The 25,173-nt window shown below is 49.3% G+C and overlaps 1 protein-coding gene across 1 annotated transcript in view; it reads right to left on the bottom strand.

Annotated features, from left to right (window-relative positions):
• The window catches only part of ZNF638 (zinc finger protein 638), a 74,518-nt gene that overhangs the window by 35,304 nt on the left and 14,041 nt on the right, over positions 1-25,173 (bottom strand). Inside the window, exons 3-9 of the mRNA XM_060247438.1 lie at positions 19,501-21,037; positions 16,122-16,183; positions 13,203-13,244; positions 11,079-11,359; positions 4,609-4,970; positions 2,189-2,335; positions 1,278-1,409 (exon numbers count right to left, since the gene is read on the bottom strand). Coding sequence (XP_060103421.1) covers positions 1,278-1,409; positions 2,189-2,335; positions 4,609-4,970; positions 11,079-11,359; positions 13,203-13,244; positions 16,122-16,183; positions 19,501-21,037 — 2,563 coding nt within the window. The remainder of the gene's footprint in view (positions 1-1,277; positions 1,410-2,188; positions 2,336-4,608; positions 4,971-11,078; positions 11,360-13,202; positions 13,245-16,121; positions 16,184-19,500; positions 21,038-25,173) is intronic.

Below are 25,173 nucleotides of genomic sequence, written 5' to 3'. Positions count from 1 at the left end.
CAAAAAGAAAGCTACCCCCCCACACACACACATACCTACCCTTGAATCTGAGTTAATAGCGGCCCCTAAATTCCCAGCAAGGTATTACAGCAACTGTTCTCTAACTGAACATAAAAACACATGGAATTCACAGATAAGAACAAAAGAACATAAGAGAAGCCATGCTGGATCAGGCCAATGGCCCATCCAGCCCCAACACTCTGTGTCACACAGTGGCCAAAAAAAACCCCAAGTGCCATCAGGAGTTCCACCAGTGGGGCCAGGATCATAAGTCCAGTCCATAAATTCTTCTAATTAACCCATATAGGGATGTGTAAGTGCATCCGCACATGTGATTATTTACAATGCAGCAATTTTTAAAAAGGAAATGTAATAAAAACAGAAAAAGAAAATGTAAAACCGATGAACACATGAGAAACAGTACACATGAACGCAAGAAAAAAAATAAAGGAAATTGATGTGGAGAATAATAAGCCACGGTGATAAAAAATATAAACCATCTCAGCACAGAAGAGAAGGAATTGGGGTCTCCGCGAGACATTCATAACCCACATTTCTCGCCTCCATTTTATCCTCTCATATCCACCCTGGAAGGAAGGTTAGGCGGACTGTGTGTGACTGGACCAAGCAAGTCTTCCTGAGGCTTTGGGGCTGGGTCCACAGACCCCAGTCCAAGGTTCTAGCCCAAACACAGTGCCCCAAAGGTGCCACGGCACCCACCTATACTTCCCCTGGCACCTGCCAAGGCTTTCAGAAATCCCATGGGGCTTCTGCAAGGCAGGGATTGTTACTGGCTGCTCTCATCCAATGAAATGGTTCTCCATGGATGCGACTGCATAGCAGCCACTAGAGGAGCAGAAGAACTAGCAAGCAGCTAGGCTTGTAGTTCAATTCCGCTTTCACGCCTTCCTATTTCTTTATTTTAATTTTTTTATTTCTTTAAAGAACGCTTATTATACCTTCCAACTTCTTATTCTACCTTCTCTTTCTCATTTCCTCAATTCTTTTTATTCTGTTTTTGTGATTCTTTTCCAGCGTCTGCATTCACCACACCCACTCAAAATTCCCAGGGTGTTGCAGGCTGAAGAAGGTTAGGGATCTTCCAACGCTCTAACTATACTTGCTCTTGCTCTTAAGACATGAAAGTCACAATACTCTGACCATATAAAACAACTGCGGAAAGTGCTAGTACTCTAAGAGTAAAAAAACCCAACAGACCAGTTCAAAAGATGCTGAGGCATTTAGGTCCCAACCAGCCTCTAATTATCGCTGCTTACCTGGCTGGGAGGTGGTTTGGGCTTTTCTGCAATGCTTATTTTCACACGCCTTCCATTAACCAAAACTGGAACAGTTTCACCATATTTGACGGCTGCCATTACTGCTTCTTTATAATTCATTTCTACAAAGGCCTAACAAAACAGAGGAGAAAACTGCCTTTAAGATTCTGCTTTTGCGTGCTTACTTTGAATGAGGTACTGATGATGACCCATGGGATGGAATACTTGTCTTTCTGTACTTTTAAACTGCTTTTTTTCAGCGCAGCTGTAAGTAAACTAAATAAGCTCATTTCCAAATGGTTTTCTTACAAGCACGTGATTTGCGGATACCAGATATAAAGGCCTTGAAACTTTGTCTTCTGTCTCTAGGAAGACATCCTGGCAAGGCATATAACTTCTGCCAGGAACTAGGAGAAAAACTGTAATGATTCCAAGACCAAGGGCGGGAGGAATCAACTTTTCCCAGGTACAAAATCTTGAACATTCAAGAATATTGAAGGAGCTCCTCCTGAAATACACGTCCCCAAATTACATGAAGAAGCTGTCCCTGAAAGATGACAAATTATCAACATCGGAGAAACCTCCATTTATCATCATTTTGGGGGAATGAAGTTTGAGGAAAAGATGAGGAACCAAGGGCAAAAATCACCTTGCAACAAAACTCTGTAAAAGGACTCCATAATCAGAAGAGCCAAGATGGCACCGAAATTCTAAGGTATAATGCTCTAAAACCCAGTAACTGAGAAGACCAAACAAAAACTCAGCTAACCCTGCATTTGTATTCAGATGGAGTCTCAGAAGACCATAAATTATTGCTGTAAGATATTCAGCTATTAGTTACCACCACGACCGCCCCTCCCTCCATGTTATTTTCCAGAAATATCATGTTCAGAACTTAGGACGCTGCTTACCTCATTCTGAGAACGAATCACAACAAAGTCACTAACTTTTCCAAAGGGAAGAACAATTTTCTCAATATCTTGGTCTGTGTAGCCATCATCTGGTAGATCGGATATACAAAGGACTGAACCGCAACCCAAGACTTTGTCTGACAAAAGCTGCAAATTAAACATTGTTTAAACAAATTTAATCCATAAAATGATTTCTCTCTCTTGTGTACACACAGGTACAAGCTATGTAAGACGGTCTTATACCAGAGAAATAAGGGATAAAAATAATGTCACTGAAAACCCACTGAAATACCTACAGGAACAATCACTACCCCTCATAACGCTGAACTTGATGTCCACATGCTTATCGATGGGGCTGCAAAAGATGCCACCCACACAACATGATTTTCTCATGCATGCAAAAATACTCTTCAATACACATTTTTCAAAGGACAAAAGAGACCCACAACACGGATTCACTGTCCTCCAGAAGTTTTGGAAAACTGACAGCAGTGGAGTGTCAGGTGAAGGAGGAAAAAACCTCCCCAGAAAACAGAGGAAGACTGAAAAGTAGTGCTGGGGTTCTTGTACCATTCTGAAGAGGAGTCTGGAACCAAAGGATACATTAGCATAAAATGCACATCCTCTTCTTTCCACCTGCCAGTCAACAAGTCTATCAGTTTTTAAGGTCTTTGACTACTTGGAAGAACAGAATGAAGGTTGGAGGAAAACGAAACGGGGATTTTTCTTTTCATTGGTGGACTGAGAGGTATCCCTCTCCCACTTTGCCTGACAAGGCATATAAAAGTTAAATCCAGCTAGAGGCAGATGTCCCTCCCCACCCCTTCTGATTGGAATATGAAGACTCAGATCTCCACTCTGACTGGCATTTGATGAAGGAAGCCATGACTCTCAAAAGCTTATAGATCCAACCATACTGCTGGTCTCGAAGGGGCTACTGGACTCAAACCTAGCTCTGCTACTACAGACCAACATAGCCACCCTCTGAAACTGTTCACAATATAGATCTCTCAGCAGTGGCAAGAATTAGGAGTCACATCTGCCCAAACGCACAGGGCTAGGACCTCGAGAAAGTTACACGGAGTGACGGTGGGGGTAGGTTAGAAGAAGATATTGGATTTATATACCGCCCTCCACTCCGAAGAGTCTCAGAGCGGCTCACAATCTCCTTTACCTCCCCCCCTCCCTCACAGCAGACACCCTGTGAGGTCGGTGGGGCTGGAGAGGACTCTCACAGCAGCTGCCCTTTCAAGGACAACCTCTGACAGAGCTATGGCTGACCCAAGGCCATGCTAGCAGGTGCAAGTGGAGGAGTGTGGAATCCAACCCGGTTCTCCCAGATAAGAGCGCTCTGGCTGACCCAAGGCCAATCCAGCAGGTGAACATATGAACATATGAAGCTGCCCAATACTGAATCAGACCCTTGGTCCATCAAAGTCAGTATTGTCTTCTCAGACTGGCAGCGGCTCTCCAGGGTCTCAAGCTGAGGTTTTTCACACCTATTTGCCTGGACCCTTTTTTGGAGATGCCAGGGATTGAACCTGGGACCTTCTGCTTCCCAAGCAGATGCTCTACCACTGAGCCACTGTCCCTCCCCTTACAGGTGCAAGTGGAGGAGTGGGAAATCCAACCCGGTTCTCCCAGATAAGACAGCTCTGGCTGACCCAAGGCCATTCCAGCAGCTGCAAGTGGAGGAGTGGGGAATCCAACCCAGTTCTCCCAGATAAGAGAGCTCTGGCTGACCCAGGGCCATTCCAGCAGCTGCAAGTGGAGGAGTGGGGAATCCAACCCGGTTCTCCCAGATAAGAGAGCTCTGGCTGACCCAAGGCCATTCCAGCAGCTGCAAGTGGAGGAGTGGGGAATCCAACCCGGTTCTTCCAGATAAGAGAGCTCTGGCTGACCCAAGGCCATTCCAGCAGCTGCAAGTGGAGGAGTGGGGAATCCAACCCGATTCTCCCAGATAAGAGAGCTCTGGCTGACCCAAGGCCATTCCAGCAGCTGCAAGTGGAGGAGTGGGGAATCCAACCCGGTTCTCCCAGATAAGAGAGCTCTGGCGGACCCAAGGCCATTCCAGCAGCTGCAAGTGGAGGAGTGGGGAATCCAACCCGATTCTCCCAGATAAGAGAGCTCTGGCTGACCCAAGGCCATTGGAGTGGGGAATCCAACCCAGTTCTCCCAGATAAGAGAGCTCTGGCTGACCCAAGGCCATTCCAGCAGGTGCAAGTGGAGGAGTGGGGAATCCAACCCGGTTCTCCCAGATAAGAGTCCACACACTTAACTACTACACCAAACTGGCTAGAAGTATGAGCTCAGAACAACAGTGACACAGACAAAGCTTTTCACATTTCTGGTACCAAGAGCCCACACTCAGTCGCCTCAAAGAAGTTTACAAACCACAAAGAGGAAAAAAAGTTACTCACTCTGTGGAAAGGAAGAGGAGGGTGGGCAACACTTGTATCCTTTATTGGTGCACCCATGGGCAATTTCTTGGTCTTGCCTTCCACAGCCAATCCTCCTTTGTCTGGCATGCCACCAGCTTCAGGCAGCTTTGCTTTACCATCAGATGAGCCAAAATGAGAACCTGAATCCCTCCTGGTCGTCTTCTGAGGAACAGCAGGACTGTTCATGTTCCTCCTCACATTTCCAAGCGGCCTCCCAGGCTCAGGTGACATTCTCCTTGGTTCCAAGGCCCCTCGGCCTCCTCCTTGTTGCGATTTCTGTTTGTGGAACTGTTCCACAAACTGGGGCCCCAAACATTTCACTGCAGCTTCCAAAGCCTTGTCTGATAAGAGAAATGGAGATGGGGAAGAGGAAAATGTTACTGTCCCGCCCAGCCCGGGCAGGGACTGCGCGGAGGAGACCCCCCGGCGCCTGCCAGCCGCTCCAAGCCCCCGGCATCGCCCCAAGAGCCCTCCCCACCTCTCCAAGCCCCTGTGGAGGCCCCACCCCTCACCTCGACTGACGGGGCGAAAGCAGCCACCCGAGCGACGCCTCCCAGACGGCGAGCCCGGCTTCGAGTCCGTGAGGTCTGGCCGGGGCAAGACGCCGGAGAGCAAGAGGGAGAGCCATTCAGCTCGTCGCAGCCCGAGACGCTCCCTTGCAGCACGCCGCTGAGGGCTGGGACGCCCGAGGCACGCCCAGTCAGCCTGGCCCCGACGCACCTCTCCTGGGCGTCTGGGGCTTTGAAGGGGGGAGGAGCCAGAGAGGGGCAGGTCCTGGGAGGGGGGAGGATGGGTCGGGAAGCATAAAAGGAGGGAGGGAGGAGGTCGCTGAAGAGAGCTGGCTGATGCGCAAAGAGGCTGCCTCGCGAGAGAGAGGGACAGGAGCCATAGCACAGCCAGGAGGGAACGGGGGGCCTGCGGTGAAGTAACCCAGTGCCCACCCCCCTGTTTCTGAGACCTCCAGGGAACGCCCCAGAGTGCCCGGGTGGGGCAACGGCGACGCCGGGGGACCGGGAGGGGCACCAAAGACCTGACAACGTGGTGGAGGATGCGGGCACTCTCCCGAGCCTAGGACGACCGGCCCCGCCCGGGTGGCACTCAAGCCGAGTGGCGACCCCAACCATTGAGCCGGAGTCCAGCGAGTCGTCGACGGACGAGTCAAGTGAGGACTCCGTGATACACGTGGGGCGGACCGCCGCCATGGACACTAACCCCGCCCCCGTGGATTTGGCCCAGTTTGGGCAGTGGCTCGCAGACCACCAGGCGCAGCTCCTACGGGAGGTCACCCAGCAGCAGACGGCGGCCCAAGCCACCCTCGTGCGGGATCTTCACCAGGCGCTCCTCGCCCGCCCGGAGCCGGCGGGGCCAACACCATTCGGCGCCGGGAGGAGCCCCTGGCCCCCTCTAACAAAGCTGGGGGCGGAGGACGATGTCGAGGCATACCTGGAAGCGTTTGAGCGAGTGGCTGAGGCCGCTCATTGGCCCAGAGAGCAGTGGGCCTTTATTTTGGGACCCTACCTGACCGGGGAGGCCCAAGCTGCCATGAAGGCCCTGGAGCGGGCTCAGGCGGCGGACTATACAGCGCTCAAGGCAGCCATCCTGGACCGCCTGGAGATCACGCCTGAGGCCCACCGCCAGAAGCTGCGTTCCTGGCTGCCTACGGGGGAGACGCGACCACGCTCAGCAATAGCGACCCTCAAGGATGCCGCCACCCGGTGGCTCAACCCCACCACCAGCGACGGGCGGCGCATCGTGGAGCTGGTGGTAGTGGAGCAGCTGCTGCAGGTGCTGCCGCCGCGTACCCGCCATTGGGTGGCCTGCTGGAAGCCAACCCGTCTCAGCGAGGTCCAGGAGCTGTGGGAGAACTTTCAGGCCGCCGACCACCGCGGCCTGCCCTTCCGCGCAGAGGGCGGCAAGCCAGGGAAGGGCTTGCCCCCACCCGGCGGACGGGCCGCCCCAGGAGCGACACCCGGGAGGGCGCCCGGGACCGGAGACCGGGGGGGCCGGGCGCGGACGCCGCCGGCCCGTGCCACGCCGGGGTGGTGGAGGCCCGGAGCACGCCCGGCGCTACCCGGACTTGGTCTACGCCCCGGAGGCCGCGAGGGGGAGAAGGAGGGGCACCCGCCGCCGGAGGCCCGCCGTCCAGCAGGAGACATAGGGCCCTGCTTCACCTGTGGCCAGTGGGGCCATCTCAAACGCGAGTGCCCCCTGATGGAGTGCGACGTGAGCTGGGAAGAGTCCTGGCAGACGGCGGAGGCGGGGGCTCGCCCCCCCCCCCTGGACGATCCCGGTGTCCTTGGGAGGGCGGCAACTGCAGGCCATGGTCGACAACGGCAGCTCGCTGTCTATGATACGAGCCCACTTGGTGCCCGCCCCGCTGCCTGTCATCCGCACCGCCGCCATCCGGTGCGTCCATGGGCACATCGAAAGAAGCCCGGTGGTGTCCATCCCACTGAAATACTTAGGCCGCTACTGGAGCGTGCCGGTCGCCAAAGTAAGCAGCCTGCCCTACCCAATACTGCTCGGGCGGGACGCTCCGCGTTTTGGCGACGTAGTGGAAGCAGCCAACCCCGGCCGACCAGGCCAGCCTGCCGGGGCCGGTTATGATGACGCCGCCCCCGCTGGGGAGACAGAGGACAGCGACCCCGGGGAGGGCCCGTCCAACGCAGAACGTCCCGTGGCGGGTGGCCGAGAGGCGTGGCCGGCGGACCCGCAGTTCGTGGAGGCTCAGGCCGAAGACGAAGAATTGGAGGCGCTGCGGCGGCACGAAGCAGTCCGAGACGGGGTGGTTGTAGACGAGCGCCGGAGCCGGCGCCTCCCTCGAATCATCCGGGAAGAGGGCGTGTGGTTCAGAGAGGTAAAAGGGCGGCTGGGCCCCGGGAAGCAGCTGTTGGTCCCTCACAGGTACCGGCCCGAGGTCCTGAAGGGCGCCCACGACCACCAATGGGCGGGCCACCAGGGGGTGAAGAGTACTCTGACCCGGGTGCTAGCCAACTTCTTCTGGCCTTCCGTAGCCCGGGAGGTCCAGGCCTACTGTCGCTCCTGCGGTATCTGCCAACGCCTCGCGTCTAGGGCCGAGCCGCAAGCCCCCCTAGCCCCCTTGCCCATAGTGGGGGTCCCGTTCGAACGAGTGGCTATGGACTTTGTCGGGCCCCTACCCCGCACCCCTCGTGGGGCCCGCTACATCCTGGTCCTCATGGACTACGCCACCCGGTACCCGGAGGCTATCCCCCTGCCCACCATGAAGAGCGCGGGCGTGGCCAGGGCCTTGATGCACTATTTCGCACATGTGGGGTTGCCCCGGGAGATACTCACAGACCGAGGCACACCCTTCACGGCGAGCCTCATGCGGCAGGTGTGCCAGGCGCTGCACATCAAGCAGCTCTTCACCTCCGTCCACCACCCCCAGACTGACGGGCTGGTGGAGCGGATGAACCAGACCCTGAAGGCCATGCTGAGGAAGACAGCATATGACCACCCCACTGCCTGGGACCTCTATGTGGACCCGCTGGTCTTTGCCATCCGAGAGACGCCCCAGGCATCCCTGGGGTATTCCCCGTTCGAGCTGCTGTACGGGCGGCAACCCCGGGGCATCCTGGGCCTGCTCGGAGAGCAGTGGGTGCAAGGCAGAGCAGTGCCGGAAGAGGCCCCGGAGGAGTACGTCAGGCAGCTGCAGGGACGCCTAGAAGACGTGCGGCGGGAGGCCCGGGAGAACCTCGCACAGGCCCAGGAGGTCCAGAAGAGGCGTTATGACAAGGGCGCTAGGGCCCGCGGGTTCCAGGCGGGAGACGATGTCCTGGTCCACAGGGGAGCAATGGGCCAGAGCCAGGGGGACCCGTGGCGGGGACCCTTCCAAATCACCCGAGTCCTGGGTCCCCTGACGTACGAGGTCCAGTGCGGGCCTCGTGCTCGCCAAAGGAAGACCCTCCATGTGAACAGCCTAAAGGCCTGGGTGCGGCGGGAGGCGCGGCCGGAGCAGGGGCTCGTGGCCGAAGATCCGGGCGAGCTCCCGGACGGAACCCTGCCCTGGACGACCGCGGGGGGCGCCGGGGGAGGCCCGGTGTTGGACGCCGCTCTCACCCCCAGCCAGCGACAGGAGCTGCAGAAGGTCCTGGCCGAGTGCCCGACGGTATTCTCCGACCAGCCGGGCCTGACCACCCTGGTCAAGCACCGGGTAGTAACCCCTGCAGGCCAGGTGGCACGCGCCCGGTGGAGGCTCGTCCCACAGAAGCGCTGGGACGTGATCGCCCGGGAGGTAAGGGAGATGCTGCGCCTCGACGTCATCGAACCATCACAGAGTGAGTGGCGCAGCCCGGTGGTCCTGGTGCCAAAGCCCGACGGCAGCGTGCGCTTCTGTGTGGACTATCGGGAAGTGAACAAACTGGCCAAATTCGATGCCTACCCGATGCCGCGGGCCGATATCCTAATCGACCAGCTGGGGGAGGCCCGGTACCTCTCCGCCCTGGACCTCACCAAGGGCTATTGGCAGGTGCCCATGCACCCGGCCGACAGAGAAAAGACCGCTTTCGCCACCCCACAAGGCTTGTTCCAATTCAAGCGCATGCCCTTTGGCTTGAATGGGGCTGCGGCCACATTCCAGCGGCTGGTGGACAAGGCCCTAGCCCAATGCGAGGGTTTCGCTCGGGCCTATATCGACGACATCGTGGTGTGCAGTCCCACCTGGGAGGCCCACCTGCTCCACCTCCGCCAGGTACTCCACGCCCTGCAGGCCGCCGGGCTCCACGCTAACCCGCGGAAAAGCCGCCTCGGCTTCCAGGAGCTAAAATATCTAGGGTTCCTGGTAGGGAAAGGCCAACTCCGACCCCTGCCAGAGAAGGTCGTCACCCTGGAGCGGCAGCCCCGCCCGCGCACCAAGAAGCAGCTACGGCGCTTCTTGGGATTCGCGGGCTATTACAGCAAATTTATCCCCAACTTTGCGGCAGTGGCCACCCCGTTGACGGACTGCCTGCGGAAGGCGTGCCCGAACGTCCTCCAGTGGGGGCCAGCCCAAGACGCAGCGTTTGAGGCACTGCGTACGAGCCTCTCCCGAGACCCCGTGCTGAGAAACCCGGACTTCTCCCAGCCCTTTGTGTTGCACACAGATGCTTCGGGGACCGGTATCGGGGCAGCCCTGCTCCAGGGGGGCCCTGGGGACGAACGCCCGGTCCTATTCATCAGCCGCAAGCTCCTGCCCGCCGAGCGGGCGTACTCCACCGTAGAAAAGGAGGCCCTGGCGGTCAAGTGGGCCGTCGGGGCGTTGAAATTCTACCTCACCAACAACCCTTTCCGGTTGGTGGTGGACCACGCCCCCCTGCTGTGGATGTCGAGGATGAAGGACTCCAATGACCGAGTCCTTCGCTGGTATATGTCTCTTCTCCCCTTTTCTTTCACAGTGCACCATCAAGCCGGGGCCGACCACCGCGTGGCCGACTACCTCTCCCGGGTCTTCGAGGAGGAAGCGGAGAAGCAAGGGACACGGGGGGGGGTGTGTCCCGCCCAGCCCGGGCAGGGACTGCGCGGAGGAGACCCCCCGGCGCCTGCCAGCCGCTCCAAGCCCCCGGCATCGCCCCAAGAGCCCTCCCCACCTCTCCAAGCCCCTGTGGAGGCCCCACCCCTCACCTCGACTGACGGGGCGAAAGCAGCCACCCGAGCGACGCCTCCCAGACGGCGAGCCCGGCTTCGAGTCCGTGAGGTCTGGCCGGGGCAAGACGCCGGAGAGCAAGAGGGAGAGCCATTCAGCTCGTCGCAGCCCGAGACGCTCCCTTGCAGCACGCCGCTGAGGGCTGGGACGCCCGAGGCACGCCCAGTCAGCCTGGCCCCGACGCACCTCTCCTGGGCGTCTGGGGCTTTGAAGGGGGGAGGAGCCAGAGAGGGGCAGGTCCTGGGAGGGGGGAGGATGGGTCGGGAAGCATAAAAGGAGGGAGGGAGGAGGTCGCTGAAGAGAGCTGGCTGATGCGCAAAGAGGCTGCCTCGCGAGAGAGAGGGACAGGAGCCATAGCACAGCCAGGAGGGAACGGGGGCCTGCGGTGAAGTAACCCAGTGCCCACCCCCCTGTTTCTGAGACCTCCGGGGAACGCCCCAGAGTGCCCGGGTGGGGCAACGGCGACGCGGGGGACCGGGAGGGGCACCAAAGACCTGACAGTTACTAATTAATTTTCCCCAAGAATATAGTTCCCATAATTCCCTGCTCTGGTACGAAACAGTCACTAGGGAATGCAGAGAAAGGGCTCAAATAGCAAGTTAATGCTTTAAACAAAGCTACCTCAAGGAGAATTGCAATGGAAACTCAACCTTCCTGTATCTGTTGTCAAACAAGGAGCAAACAATTGCATGAAAAGTGTTTTTTAATCAGATAAGTGTCACACAAATTAATTCTCTCCCTACTCCTCTAGCATTTGTCACACCATGCGCATCTGTCCCTTAGCCTTCTGTGCCACCCACATTCTTACCTGCAGATCTAGTGGATCTTTCTGATCCTCTTTCCTTGCTGGAAGATCTTGTAGACTGTGCACCAGAATTCCGAGATCTCCGTGGAGACCTTGACCTGTGTCTGGGACTAGGAAGACGCCTTGGGCTTCGACTTCTTGGTCGACCGGTCCTGCGATAGCCAGGGCTCCTGGAACGTGACCGGTGCCTGGCATGGCCAGAGCTCGAGAGTCTTGACCGTTTGGGGCTAGGACTGGCTGAATGTCTCCTTGGTGAATGAGTGCCCTGTCTGTCACGTTCATTCCTGTGTGCGAGAAGCCTGAATCATTCCCAGCTTGTTTAATATGAAAAACACCAGCCTTAAATTGACATAAGATTTCTCTTTCAATGAAAATAAAATTAGTCGCTTACACAAACTATGAAAAGTGGGTAAGAATCAATGAACCGAAAATACTGTTTCAGTATTTTGTTCCTTAAATTTACATAGGAATATGCAGGACCACTAAAAGAACTATTGGCCACAGGACTTCTACCTGAAGCTTTACCAAAATAGGCCTCATAATGAACCTCCCCAGCTCCTTTCAGTACAATGAAAGAATACACTGCAGAATGGGAATCCTGCTTATCCCAAATGATGTGAATCGGTATGTCTGAAAAGGACCAAATTGCGTGCAGATAACTCTGCTGTATTTTTTTAAAAGAGGGAACCAAACATACACAGACACTCTAATAGTGAAGTGACTGGATCATGAAGGAGAGAAAATCTCTGCGTAATAGGGTGACCCTCTAGATATCCAGAATACCAGCGTCCCTCTTGACCCCACAGAGTGAGGAGAAAAACAGGGCTAAAGGCTGTATCTGTGCACAGTGAAATGCTGCCGAAGGAAATAAACAGTGTTAATAATAATAATAATAATAATATTAATAAATTTATTTTTGTATCCCGCCCTCCCCTGCCAAAGGCAGGCTCAGGGCGGCTCACAGGACATGGTATAACCATGATTTCAATAAAATACAATCAGTATAATAAAACAGATTAAAATACAGTTGAATTACATTTATAAATTAAGTCAAAATTAGATAAAACAGTTAGCCATTATAAGTTATTAATTAAGGTGCTACAATGTGTTAGGAGAAAACATGGGAACAAGCCCTCCCAGAAGGAATTTCCATTTGGCCAACTTATGTTGAGCCCTGTCTTGGATAGTCCAGGCTAGCCAGGTCTCAGACGCTAAGCAGGCTCAGTCTTGATTAGTACCTGGAAGGGTTGTTCAGGGTTGCTACCCGAAGGCAGGCCATGGCAAACCACCTCTGAACATCTTTTGCCTTGAAAGCCCTACCTACAGGGTCACCGTACGTCAGCTGCAACTTGAGAGCAGGCAAAAAAAGCTTGTGCCATTGAGCTAAATAGGTGAGCACACTCGAGTCTGCCCCCATTCTTCCCGTTATGAGCAAGGATAAGTTTGCCGACATGGCTGATGATGCTCATCACCAGCTACTAAGGACCCAAAGTAAAGTTTCCACAAATTCTGAAGTGTAGAAAAAGCCTATTTTTCTCCTGTTTTCTCAGAAAAAAAGAAAAATGTTTCAAAAATCTGAAATGTATAGAGTACTTTTCTAACAAACCTAAACTTCTTTTACAATCTACTGGACCTTATTATTGCATCACCGATCCTTATAGCAAGACTCTGATTTGAAAGGCACTTAAGAGCTTCAGAGAAAGAAGCTAAAACTGAATGCATCATCTGACAGCACAATTCCTGCAAAGCCATCAGTGGGGCACAGGTGCACACAGCACACCCTACAAGGTCTGTATCCATGCCGGTGCTGTGTCCAGTGCATAAGGGTAACTTCAGTGCCAAACAGACTGCAAAGCCGTATTTCCACACAGATGATGCTCTGCAACTGAGACGGGGGGAGCCACAGAAGACACTTGCTGTGGATTCAGTGCAGCGGCCCAGCCTCTGAGAACCAACGTGCTGCAAGGTGTCAGCTGCTGTTCCCAGATGCAAATGACACCCGCTCGTCGTTTCTTTACCACAGCACCATGCACTGATTCACTGTAACGTATAAGTAAGAAGGGGGAAGACTACTGCACAACGATCAGTATCGCACAAAACTGTAAGAGAACATAATTGAGAAGTTACCTTTTGGATGAAGAGTGAGACTCCGGATTCCAGTCTGGGTACCTGTTTTGAGAATAAAAATGCCCATTGAAAGAAAACGACTGTCTACTGTACTATTTTAACATTAAGTATATTGCCCCATGGTGCAGACTGGTAAAGCTGCAGTACTGCAGTCAAAGCTCTCTGCTCACGACCTGAGTTTGATCCCCGGAGGAACCTGGGTTTTCAGGTAGCCGGCCTGAAGTTGACTCAGCCTTCCATTCTTCTGAGGTCGGTCAAATGAGTACCCAGCTTGCTGGGGGTGAAGTGGAAATGACTGGGGAAGGAAGTGGCAAACCACCCCCGTAAAAAGTCTGCTGTGAAAATGCTGTGATGTGATGTCACCCCAGAATCAGAAACAGCTAGTCCTTGCACAGGGGACTACCTTTATATTTACTTTATATTGTTATAACTATAAGTAGGAACTGTCTCCCTTCCTTTTGTACGTCCTTCAACTACCAAGTAGAGAGGGGGTTGTGGCTCCATGGAAGAGCCTCCACTTTGTGTACAAAAGGCCTCAAGTTCAACCCCTGGTATTTCCAATTAAAAGGACCAGGCAGGAAGTAATGTCAAACACCTCAGTCTGAGACCTTGGAGAGCCGCTGCCAGCCTGAGTAAGCAATACTGTCCCCTGACGGACCAAGGATTTGATTCTGTCTACAACAGCTTCCCATGTACCACCCCAGTACTACCACCGCTCCAACTGATTTTCAATGTTAAGCCAAACACATCTAAGGAAGATTAATTCCTTAGAAAAAAAAATTAAAAGGGACAAGGATCCCATTGCAACTGAAAGGCAAGCAGACTGTTAGCTCACCTTATGTCTCTAGCATATGTGATGCTCTCTTGCAGAAAGGCAGCTCCCTTTCCTCAGATTTGCCCCAGTCTTGCTTTTCCACACAGCCAAGTCATTTGCCAGGGAGCATTTAGGTCCCCCCTTCTCAGGCTCACCTTCAAAACACCCCAGGATGAAATGACACTTCACCCAAATACCAGTTATGAACTGTTTGCTCTGCTTTTTGAATGATGAGTTTGAGCTCTGTAAATGCTCAGGGGTGAATCCCAAAATACCTTTACAGGCAGGCTGTAGCCAGCTCCGCCCCCCCCACACCGCTCCCCCCAGCAAGTTCCAAGCTGCAGAGTCTGGTGGCTGCAAATCTATTAGTTTGCTAAAGAAGGTAACTCAAGAGACAGGATGAGCGTGGGTATGCTATGGTGACAAAATGCTTCTAGCCTTTTTCTCCCCTCCTTGGTCACAAGGGAGTCATCTGCGTGGCTGGTAGGTAGAGAAAAGCACTCCCTGGAGGGAAGCAGCCATTTCTGATGTAGAACAGACATACTAAGGACTTCAAAAGGACTCCTAAGAGACACACATCAGCACAGGATCTGCAGAGAAGTGATGAACCAGATGGATGAAGCAGCTAAAACTGAGATTAATGAAGCCTGAGTAACAGACCTGGAACCATGCAGACATTTCTGCCTATTGCTTTAGCATCACAGATACATGCCTAAACCTAGCAAAAGAGGACATGTGTATTTGTAGCCTTTCACTTTTCAAAGGTATACTGTGTCTTGTCTTCACTTATTGCTTATATCTATACAGACAATTCCTTTTTGAAATCTGATCTTTGCAACCATGGAGAAAGTTTCCTGCTCCGGCTCATATTTATCAAAAAAGGGAGAAGCAGGAAGTGTTAAGAATATCTCTGATTTTTTTCTAGAGGGTCTGATAGCCAGTTGTCAAGTTGAAATTCTACTAATGGCCTGCCTCCTGGTGGTAGTGGCGAGTAAAACGGAACAAATGGGCTAAAACTGAAGAACTAAGTTAGAATCCAGTGGCACCTTCAAGACCAGTTTGATGTAGTGGTTAAGTGCGTGGACTCTTATCTGGGAGAACTGGGTTTGATTCCCCACTCCTCCGCTTTCAGCTGCTGGAATGGCCTTGGGTCAACCAGAGCTCTCTTATCTGGGAGAACCGGGTTTGATTCCCCACTCCTCCACTTGCAGCTGCTGGAACGGCCTTGGATTAACCATAGCTCTCGTAGGAGTTGTCCTTGAAAGGGCAGCTTCTCGGGGACCTCTCTCAGCCCCACCCACATCACAGGGAGTCTGTTATGGGGGAAGGAGATAAAGGAGATTGTGAGCCACTCTGAGACTCTGATCCAGAGAGAAGGGCGGGGTATGAATCTGCAGTCTTCTTCTACCTTCAAGACCAAAATGCTTTACTCAAAGTATGAGCTTTCATGTGAATGCACAAAGCTCATACCTTGAATAAAACTTAGTTGGTCTTAAAGGTGCCACTGGACTCTAACTTTGTTCTGCTGCTTGAGACCAACACAGCTGCCCACCTGAATGTATCTTCATGGGATGCAACAGCATAGTTGAGCTCCTCACTGAGGGCTAGCTACTTGGGATTTGTGGCAGCTGAGCGAATCCTGCATTTCCCGTGATAAGGACAAGGGTCAAATTAACCCAAACCTCCTCTGATCATTTGGACACCGTCATGGATTACAGCATATTCCAATCATGCACTACTGTAAATTAATGGTAATTATTACTGTAAAGCTGCAATTTTAGCTATGATATTACGTTGTAATCCGCCCTGAGCCCTGCTGCGCAGAGGACAGGATAATAAATAAACATATAATCTGCCCTAGAGCAATCATAGTCCCTTAAAAGGACAGCTCTAACAAGCTCCCCTCTGATATGGTGCAAGACATGCAGAGGCTCAAACAAAAAACAGAACACCAAAAAGCTTTAGATTAGAACTACAATCCATACTCCACTGATCTCAAACTGTTCACTTCAGGTACGTAAAATGCAGGCCAATAAATGACCACATGAAGTATAATAACAAGACACGGCACCATAACAGCACACAAATTATAAGGAAATCCTTACTGCTGGCGTAGCTGACGACAGCTTTCAATATGGGCAGCAGCATTCTGATGCTGAATCCAGTCCTACAAGAGAAAGAGACGGCCACAAATCATGGATTAGACGAGCATTTCCTAACCTGTAAGTCCTGACCCCAGGCTTCTGCAAGTTTATTGATTTGTGCATGCTCTGTTTTTTGAGGGTCACCATACCAAGTAAATTTGGACTTGTGGGACACCATACCAAAAAGGCTGGTATGAATGCAACTAAATTCAAATCTGGCCAGGAGGCCAACATTCAAAAAAGCAGTCCTCAGCTTTAGTCCAGGAAAACAATAACACACTAGACTAGTTTCATTTTAGGCAAGTCCTAGTTTCCCATTCATTCAAGCCTGTCAAATCCAGAGCACTTGGAACAACAGAGGATTAATATGTTCACTCACATACAGCTCCAGGTTCATAAACAGAAGCACCACATTCATTGGCAGGAGCACCACAACCGGTGCAGAGCATTACTGAACAAATACCACCATTGCAGTGTTTCTCCCTGGACGGAAAGGTCAATAGCACAGCTACTCTGGCTGTTTGCCCAGGAATAAGAGATTCTATACCAACCCTGGGGCTACAGAAGATTATGAGACAATAGCAGTGGGGAGGTGACAGAGATGCAAGTGCAAGGAGGGCCACAGACATGTTGTAAACTGTACAGCTCCATAGCTTCAGAGTACAGAAATGTGCACTTTTACACATTTGTATGAAGAAAGTTATAAAAATACACCGTGTATTTGTAAAAGAAAAAAGGTCACATATTCGCACATTTTAATAATATAAGAGATCTGAAAGGCTAGTTTAGCAATAAACTGGGCTGCTAGGAGAATGCTGTATAAGGTTGCCAAAAGACTGCTACTTCTTTCTCTGCTGCAGGGTGACCATAAGAAGGAAATATGCCTTGCCTACGGTATCATTTGGGAACCTATTCACATGGCAACGGCATGGATAAAAGCATTCTTTGAAGCATCTCCAAAATGGCAGAACATACTTTTCTGATAAATGCTTTAAATGCAGAACAGTTTTCCTGAAGTTACAAAAATCAAAAGAATTCTTCCCAAAAAAGAAAAGAAAAAGCCTTCCCATGTTGTTCTTTGCTAGTCAGGGCTCAAACTCATAGGATGTCATTATTTCAAGGGCCAGTTTCTGACCAGGTATCTGTTTGACAACAGGTTGAAGACTGAAGGCTGTGCATCTTAGACCTTCTAAATACATGGAGCGTACGTTTAAACAAAATTTAGAAAGCAATTTGTATGAAAAAATACATGAAAGCCAATTTGAACAAAAAAGATATAAACTGCAATTGTTTTAACAAAAATAATTTTGTTTAAAAAACATGAAAAAAAAATCTGGACATGATGGATTCACTTAAAATGGACAAATGCTATTTTGCTACAAAGATTCCTAACCCTGAACAACCTTAACAGTTAAAGATCTCAAGATTGAAAGCAGCTATAAACTCAAGGAGTGATTTTTTTTTCCTAGGCTTAATTCTCCTGAAAAATATTGTGGATCATTTAATATACCAATTACAAAACTACAATGGTTTTATGTTGATCAATAAGCACAATTTATATTGTTTATTGAAAATCTGAGCCTCCAAATTGAGGCTCCACCTAAAATTAGAAAGAGGGCAGAATGTAAGAATGTAGTACTTTCTAGGAGGACAGGTATGGCACGGAAGAATGAGGTAGTCTGTAAAAACTAAGCAGTTCTGTAAGGATGAAAGTATATAGTTGAGATATTTCGCAATGTATTTAATCTTCTGGTTGTGACTGTACAAAGGTGCGTCCACAATACACTACTGAGAAATGTTCAGAGGAAAAATTTTACAAAATAACACAAATGCACAAGTCCTGATAATAATGTCATGCCAGATCTATTTTGAAAATATTTCTAAGACAAAAACGTACACAATGAAGTTTGGAAATAAGAATCCAATTGATATTGCAAGTATCTCGACTTGCCTAAGAGCCGATTTCCCCTTCTCAGAAGGATTTCTGACACTACAATTCTGGCATCATAGACCTTTCCACACGGGCATCTGGGCCTCTATCAAGAATTCTCACAAGTCCTAGTGTGTTGGAGGTGTATTTCGCTTTCGCTCTCTTGGCCTGCTAAGTGTTCCATTTAGTGGGGGTACTTGTAACTGAACAGAAGGCACCCGTGGCATAAAGCAGAGCCGCTCAAGGGATGGGGAGCCACAACTGTTCAAATTCTCGCATTCCACTGAATGCTGCTATGTTGGCCCTACAGAAACAGCCAGTCATAACTGAAGAGTGTTGCCCAGACAAGTTATCTCTAAGTCTCCATTCTTCATATTTTAGCGCAGGGGTCCCCAACGTGATGCCAGTGGTTGCCACGGCACCCGCTGACCCCTTGCCCGGTGCCCCCCAAGTGTCTTTAGAAAGTCAATGGGGCTGGGTGGGGCTTCTGTTGGCCAGTGCAGATTTGATGGGTTGTGCATTTGATGGGTTGTGCCCCCACAGCACAAGGGCCTTCCTTATGGGACTGGAGGGAAGCTCTAGCTGCAACCATTCCGTGACTGGCTCTGCCTCCCGGGGCAGCCATTTTGTGACCTTGCCCCACCCTGCGGTGCCAGAAAGCCAAAGGGCCTCAGAGGCTCTAAAAGGCTGGGGGACCCTTGTCTTAGAGGAAGACACTCTATAAACCAGGAGTGTCAAAATTATTTGTTATGAGGGCCAAATCTGACATAAATGAGACTTTGTCAAGCTGAGTCATGTGTCATAAAATGTAATGCCAGACAGCAGAAACATAAACTTTATAAAGGACACGGATAAACACAATTAAAGGCTGTTTAAAAACTTAAAATAAAACATGCTTAAAGCGTTAGCACGTTGGTCTTAAAGGTGCTTTCTTTGTATCTCTCCCATGGGACCCAGTGAGCTGGGCAAAGGAAGCTCTGGCTCTTTCCTTCCTTCCCCAGGGTACCATGAGGGAGAGGAGCCTCAGACAACAGAAGGAAGAGGGGCTTGGTTCAGTAGCTCTGCTGTGTAACTGAGAGAGCCTGGCAAAGCAAGCTATCTCTCCCCCCCCCTTCCTCCCCAAGGGAGGAACCTCAGCAAATGGAGAAAATAAGAAGCTTTGCTCTGTAGCTCCCGTGCGATTGAGCAAGCCTGGCAAAGCAAGCTGTGATACAGGAAGAAGTAAGGGGGAGGGATAAGGAAGCAGACAAGAGGCAGTTGCTTGGGGGCCTGATAGGGTCCTGGGGCCACATGTCTGAAACTCCTGCTAAACATTTTCCATAACCCCAATGAAGTGCGTGGAGAACATGTGCAGCATATGCATTCTTGTGGTAGAGGGAGGGGAGAGGAAACAAAAAAAAATTCACTCACCTTCAAATGTCTACACTCTACATTACACAGAGAACACATATGTGGAAATATTCTTGGAGACGCAGCGTAGTAATCGTTCATCATAGAGGGAGTAGGCAGCCTCTTCAACTTCTGTGCATCCGCCTGTGAAAAAACTGGAAGCCAAGAGGCTTTCACCACCCCAAAGGGGGACTCGATAGGGCTTTCAGCCATTTTCTGGAAATTCTTCTGATCGCCTGTAGGTCGAGGGGGGGCACTGGGAGGCTTACCCCTAGGCTCATGCTGAATCCTGTCGTGCCTGTTGACAGTCTCGAGCATTTCAGGAACAAAATGGTGTGGTGGTGGCTGGTTCATAGTGGGCATCATGGGCGGTGCAATAGGGGGTGGAGGTAAAGACTGCACAGGAGGCATCATGGGTGGAGGCATGGAAGACACCATAGGGGGCATCATGACTGGGGCTGAGGGGGCTGTTGCAGGTACCCCAGGTCCTGCCGGAGGCAGGCACAATCCAGGCATTTTGTTCGCACCATCCATGACAAAGAAGTTCTGGGGATTTGGTGTACTTCTCTGAAACCCCATCTGTCGAATCAGTGCTTCTACGACGTTGATTGGATTGTCTACAGTCGAGGGTGCAGTCGGCACAGTCTGCTGAGCCTGAAACCCTTTCATGGTCTCTTCAGTCGAGATGCCGGAATCGTACACTTTGACTTCAAGGGGACCTTCGGAATATCCATACTTGCTTTCGTGCCCATAATCAATCACTTTGCTCTTTACCACAGAACCACGGCCTTCATCGCCGTGGAAGGCTTCTTTTTCCCTGCTCTGGGTGGGCAAACCAGGCAACTGAGGAGTCATCTTGCGCATTCGGATATCCCGCAAGATTAAAGGCATGTTTTCAGGTGTGAGCTGATCATCTGGATAGCGGCTAAGTTCCTCCAAGTCTTCATTAGATAAGCCAAAGCTTGCCAAGATGCTTGAGGCACTCTCATTTGTGTAACGGCTCTGAATAGTTGCAGTGGAGCCTGAAGCAGGCTGGCTCTGGCTACTATTGCCATGGGGAAACTGATTATCATCCCAGTGTGTGTTATGGCCTCCTCCTCCTCCTCCTTCCTTCTGCTGGTTTCTCTGTTCCCTTGCTTGTCTTGGATCCATTCTATGTTGAGTGACCTGGACATCTGGCCTTGAAAATCCTGCCCCCATTTCTCTTCCCATGAATTGCTGGGGCACTCCATGACGAGGGCCAGAGGAGCGCTGTCCTTGAAAACTAGATTGTCTTGACCCCCGAAAAGGCTCACGTGGGATTGAGTCAGATGTATTAGGTCCCCTTGGCCGTGAATGCATGTTTCCTCGAGGGTTAAACATGGCAGTCTTCAGGAATGCCTCATTTAACAAGGCATAAGACACTACAGAGTTATGTGAGGCAACAGAGTTCAACTGGTGAAGAGCCAACTGCGTCTTAATCTGAGCAAGCTGTAAAGGGCCCAACAGAAATGGGCTGACAATGCCAAGATTCAGAGAATTCACAAGGGGTGCAAAACTTTCCAAGAACACCACAAAGCTGAAAGTTAAAACACAAATATTAGATGACATTTGTCTTTAAATTCATTTCCTACAGTGGGCTCTGCCAGTAAGCAAGCTGTTTTGGGGAAAGCTCAATTTTCTTTTTTCAATTAACTATTTTAACAAAAGGCTTCATTTATTTTGTCCACTGCCAAACCCATCATATAAAACAAACTTCGCTGACATAATTAGGCACTTTTGATTTTTACTCTAAACAGGCACGTTTTCATATTCTGATCAATATCAACAGCAAAATTGCTGTGATTTTAGTACAAGAGTCCATCTGTGGCTCACATAGCGCACATTTTTATACAGTAGGTAACAGCCGTATTAGTCTTGCAATGTGCTATCTGAGCAAAAATAGAGGCATTTGGTAATTTACTTTAAAAAAGATTACGCAACAATTTCAAATAAATTTGCTTCCACCATGTCAAACAGAAGATAATTAAAGATAAACCAGAACAGATGTGCAGGAAAGATCACAGCAGTGCAGCACGGAGTCCATTAATGGACTACCTAACCTAGTCTGTCCTCCTCCTTTGTTACAAGGCTCAGATTACCTAAATTAGCCTGCCACAACAGCTCTTCATAATTGGTTAAGCAAGTCATATACACTTCAGTACCTGCAGAACGCCTTGATGACTAACGTAGGTTCCTGTTCATAGCCTTTTATTGCAATGTGTTTTTTCACTGTACCACAAAGCACTAAGTTAATATAAGGGCTCCCCTGACCCAACCTTGCAATGAGGATTGCAGTTTCTACTAATGGAACCTTCAAAAAGCTATGCATGCCGCCCTGAGCCCGCCTCAGTGGGGAGGGCGGGGTATAAATCGAATTAAACATAAACATGCCTATAAATCATATACACAGGTGGTTTGTAAATAGAGATGTGCAAGTAAGTGGAGGTGGATATATTCTCTGAGACAAACTGTGAGAGAACTTTTACGTAATGTAAATATATGAGTTCTCATGCATTACTTTAAAATTACTGTAACACAGAACTGACTTTTACTTAACTCATCTTTGTAACTAGGCACTCGCCTAGCAGCTGTGACCACTGTATAGGAGGGGATGGGAAGGCAATGGATGAATTACCCCCATGTTTCCCAGCTGGAATAACCCAGTACCATGCTGTGGCAGCTGCACCCAGTGACAGAGAGGGAGAAGCAACATTAGATACACAGACTTGCTACAATGCTCCTTGGTCTCACTCCATTTTTGAGTGCCCATGCGCATACCCAGAACAGTGGTCATTTCATTCTTGTCTTTTCTGTTCTCTTTCTGCCAAAAGATCAAACTGCACGACAAAATCAGGAGCTGCCTTGTATTACTGCACAGACTCCCAGATTTCAGGATAGCTCTGAAAACAAAGAGAAGTTCTCACTATGTAACCACACCGTAGAACCATTAACTGTGTAGAAGAAAATCAGCAGTCTTGCAGAAGATTTTTCCCTTGGGGTTTTCCCCCAGTTTTTTCAAAGACGTTTTAAAAACAATTAAAAACTGCAGCAGAAAGCATTTATGGTTGGATTTCTGTAATTTTGCTATTTGTCAACTCAAATATCCACTGTTAAAGCATAATAAGAAAGAAGGGGGAAAAAACAAACAAACACTGCTCTTTGTGAACATACGTTTATTAATACAAATACAAATCCAAGACTAGCAGTGTACCGTGAACCTCAAAACGGCAAGTACCCATAAAGGTCAAACTTTAACCACTTCTAAGAAAGTTCCATGAGCTTTCAAAAAAAAAGTAAACCAGAGGGTTCATCAACTTACACCAGTAACAGACATGACAGAAATCCAATAATGTGGCAAGAGACCTTTACACGGCCCATCAGTTCAGTGTTTATTACCACACAGCTCTCAAATCAGTAAACAGTTATTACTAAAAATGAATTCACTTGCATGCTCTCCAGCAGCACAGTATTCTAATTCTGTACTCTTCTACACTATCAGCTCAATGGGGACTTCCACCAAGCAGGCAGGAAGGACAGTAAAACAGTGATTATTTCGCTGCTGAAGAAGTATCAAAATGTTTTTTTTAAAGCACACATCCAGGAAAGATGCATTTGAAAAACAGCTTCAAAATGGAGTTTGATTTTTTTTACTCCAAGCTAACTATTTTGCTCTACGATCTGTAACCCCATCTGCACACGTGCAGGAGAAAGAGGGAGGTGCTAGAATGGACTGCATTGTTAAAGGTGGAAACTGCTGTTTTGAAAGCCCCTTTACATTAAAAATGAAACAGAAACCAGAACAGGTGTAGAGATGTAAAACGTCTGGAATTTTGAATCCATGGGCGAGGGGAATGGGGGTTCCCAGTAGTTCAAGACAAAAAATTAATTTTTTTTGGAGAGGGGGGGAATGAAATATATGCAATACTTATTTTCCTATCAAACCTAATCTAATTTTATTGCTTTAACAATATAAAATATTGTTTGTAACTTACTGAACATATAAAATTGCAGCATTTCACGTATTTATGGCCTTTTAAATGATATAAATGCGTTTTTATCAGCAAAATTGCACATCTACCCAATACTTGAGAAAGCTGCAAGCTAATGCGCTCTATGCTAACCCAGCACATAAACCTTAAATTTCTGCTCTTTGGTTCAAGAGAGCTCAGTTGCCAATGAAGCTGTCATACTTTTCCTCTGAGGCTTCAGCGCAATTTCTGCCCTACCTCCTCTTGCCTTTTTCCTTCCAACAAGGCATGGCAAGAAGTTACTTATTACCCAACCTGTGAGAATGTGTAACAGTGGTTTGAGGAAGAGGTGAAAAGATCAACTACATCAGGTCAAAACAACAACAAAAGATGTACAACATCTGAAAAGCAACAAAAGCTCTACATGCTCCCCTTGTAAGATTAGGTATCCTTCTAGGTGCAGAAATACATTGTGGGTTTTAAGAGAACTGTATATGTGTACATCATCTCATGGGTCAGTAACGACTCGGTGCTTACACAGAGGACTACCTTTACCTTTAACTATATGTTACAAGATACCTACTCTGTCTTTGAAAGTATTTCATTCATCCTAAAAGAAAAAATATTTCATAAGAGGTTTTTTTCCCCCCAGGACTGGGGGGGACACAAGTTTTTCCAAATTTTTCCTGTTTTTTTCCAAGCCTCCACATCTCTAAAAAGGTGTAATGTTTCTACACACACACACAGACGGTAAGCTGAAGGGAGTTTTCAGTGCATTAAATATTTCAACTTGCAATCCTTCACCTGTACTCGTGCAGTGCAATCCTTTCTAATAGTATTTTACATCAGTCCCACCTCATTCTTTTCCATGGGTAAATGAATTCTAAAATAAACCATGAAAGAAAAATGAGTTAAGGGCAGAGCTGAAACAGGTAAGTTAATACCAGATATTATTTATCTGGTAAGTAAATACCAGATATGAAACAACCTTGACTTCAAACATATAAGCAATAATGACAATCCAGTCGATATTTTCAAATGTTACAAACTACTAATCATAAGTGTTTGTCAGGAGCAAGAAGTGTGGCGTCTCTCCTTAAGAGCCAAACAGAACGATATAGCTACAGGAGATGGCTCCACAGAAGTACTTTTTTCTGTAGGAAATGTTGGATTGGCTGTTTAATGCTGTTCTGCTTTAGTCTACTAAAACTATGAGAAACTCTGAAGGAAGAAAGAGTCTCTGGAATAGACACGGTTGGCACTGAACGTTCAATGGATCTGAACAAACAAGAAAGGAGGTAATGGGGGGTTAGTACAACCGCATCACAATGAAAATGAAGATATGTGGGGTCTGTGAGGCAAACATTCACATGCTGCTGAGGCTGCTAAGAGCAGTGCCATTTTTAAGGACAACAGACGCAGATGTAGCAAGTAGCAAGAAGTCCAAAGATGCATCCTTAAACTATTAAAGGAACAGCCATAAATTCCACAGCATAAGAGTGGAGCTTAGGCTGTAAAAACAAGAATGTTTTCTCCAAGGAAGAAGCAGAAGAGAACAATGCCCTGTAGCTTGGCAGGATACTGATAGGGCAGATAAGTGATTCTGTTTAAGGAGAGCCGAAGTGTTTGGGAATGTACATTAAAGTAACTGTTCCAGAAATGACTTGACTGGAGTGCCCTCTTTGGTCCATGTGTTTGTTTTAAC

This window comes from Heteronotia binoei, chromosome 9 (assembly GCF_032191835.1).
Source record: "Heteronotia binoei isolate CCM8104 ecotype False Entrance Well chromosome 9, APGP_CSIRO_Hbin_v1, whole genome shotgun sequence".
In the NCBI taxonomy this organism is placed as follows: Eukaryota; Metazoa; Chordata; class Lepidosauria; order Squamata; family Gekkonidae; genus Heteronotia; species Heteronotia binoei.
Note: the sequence above shows the minus strand (reverse complement) of the source record. Positions and strands in the feature narration are given on the sequence as shown.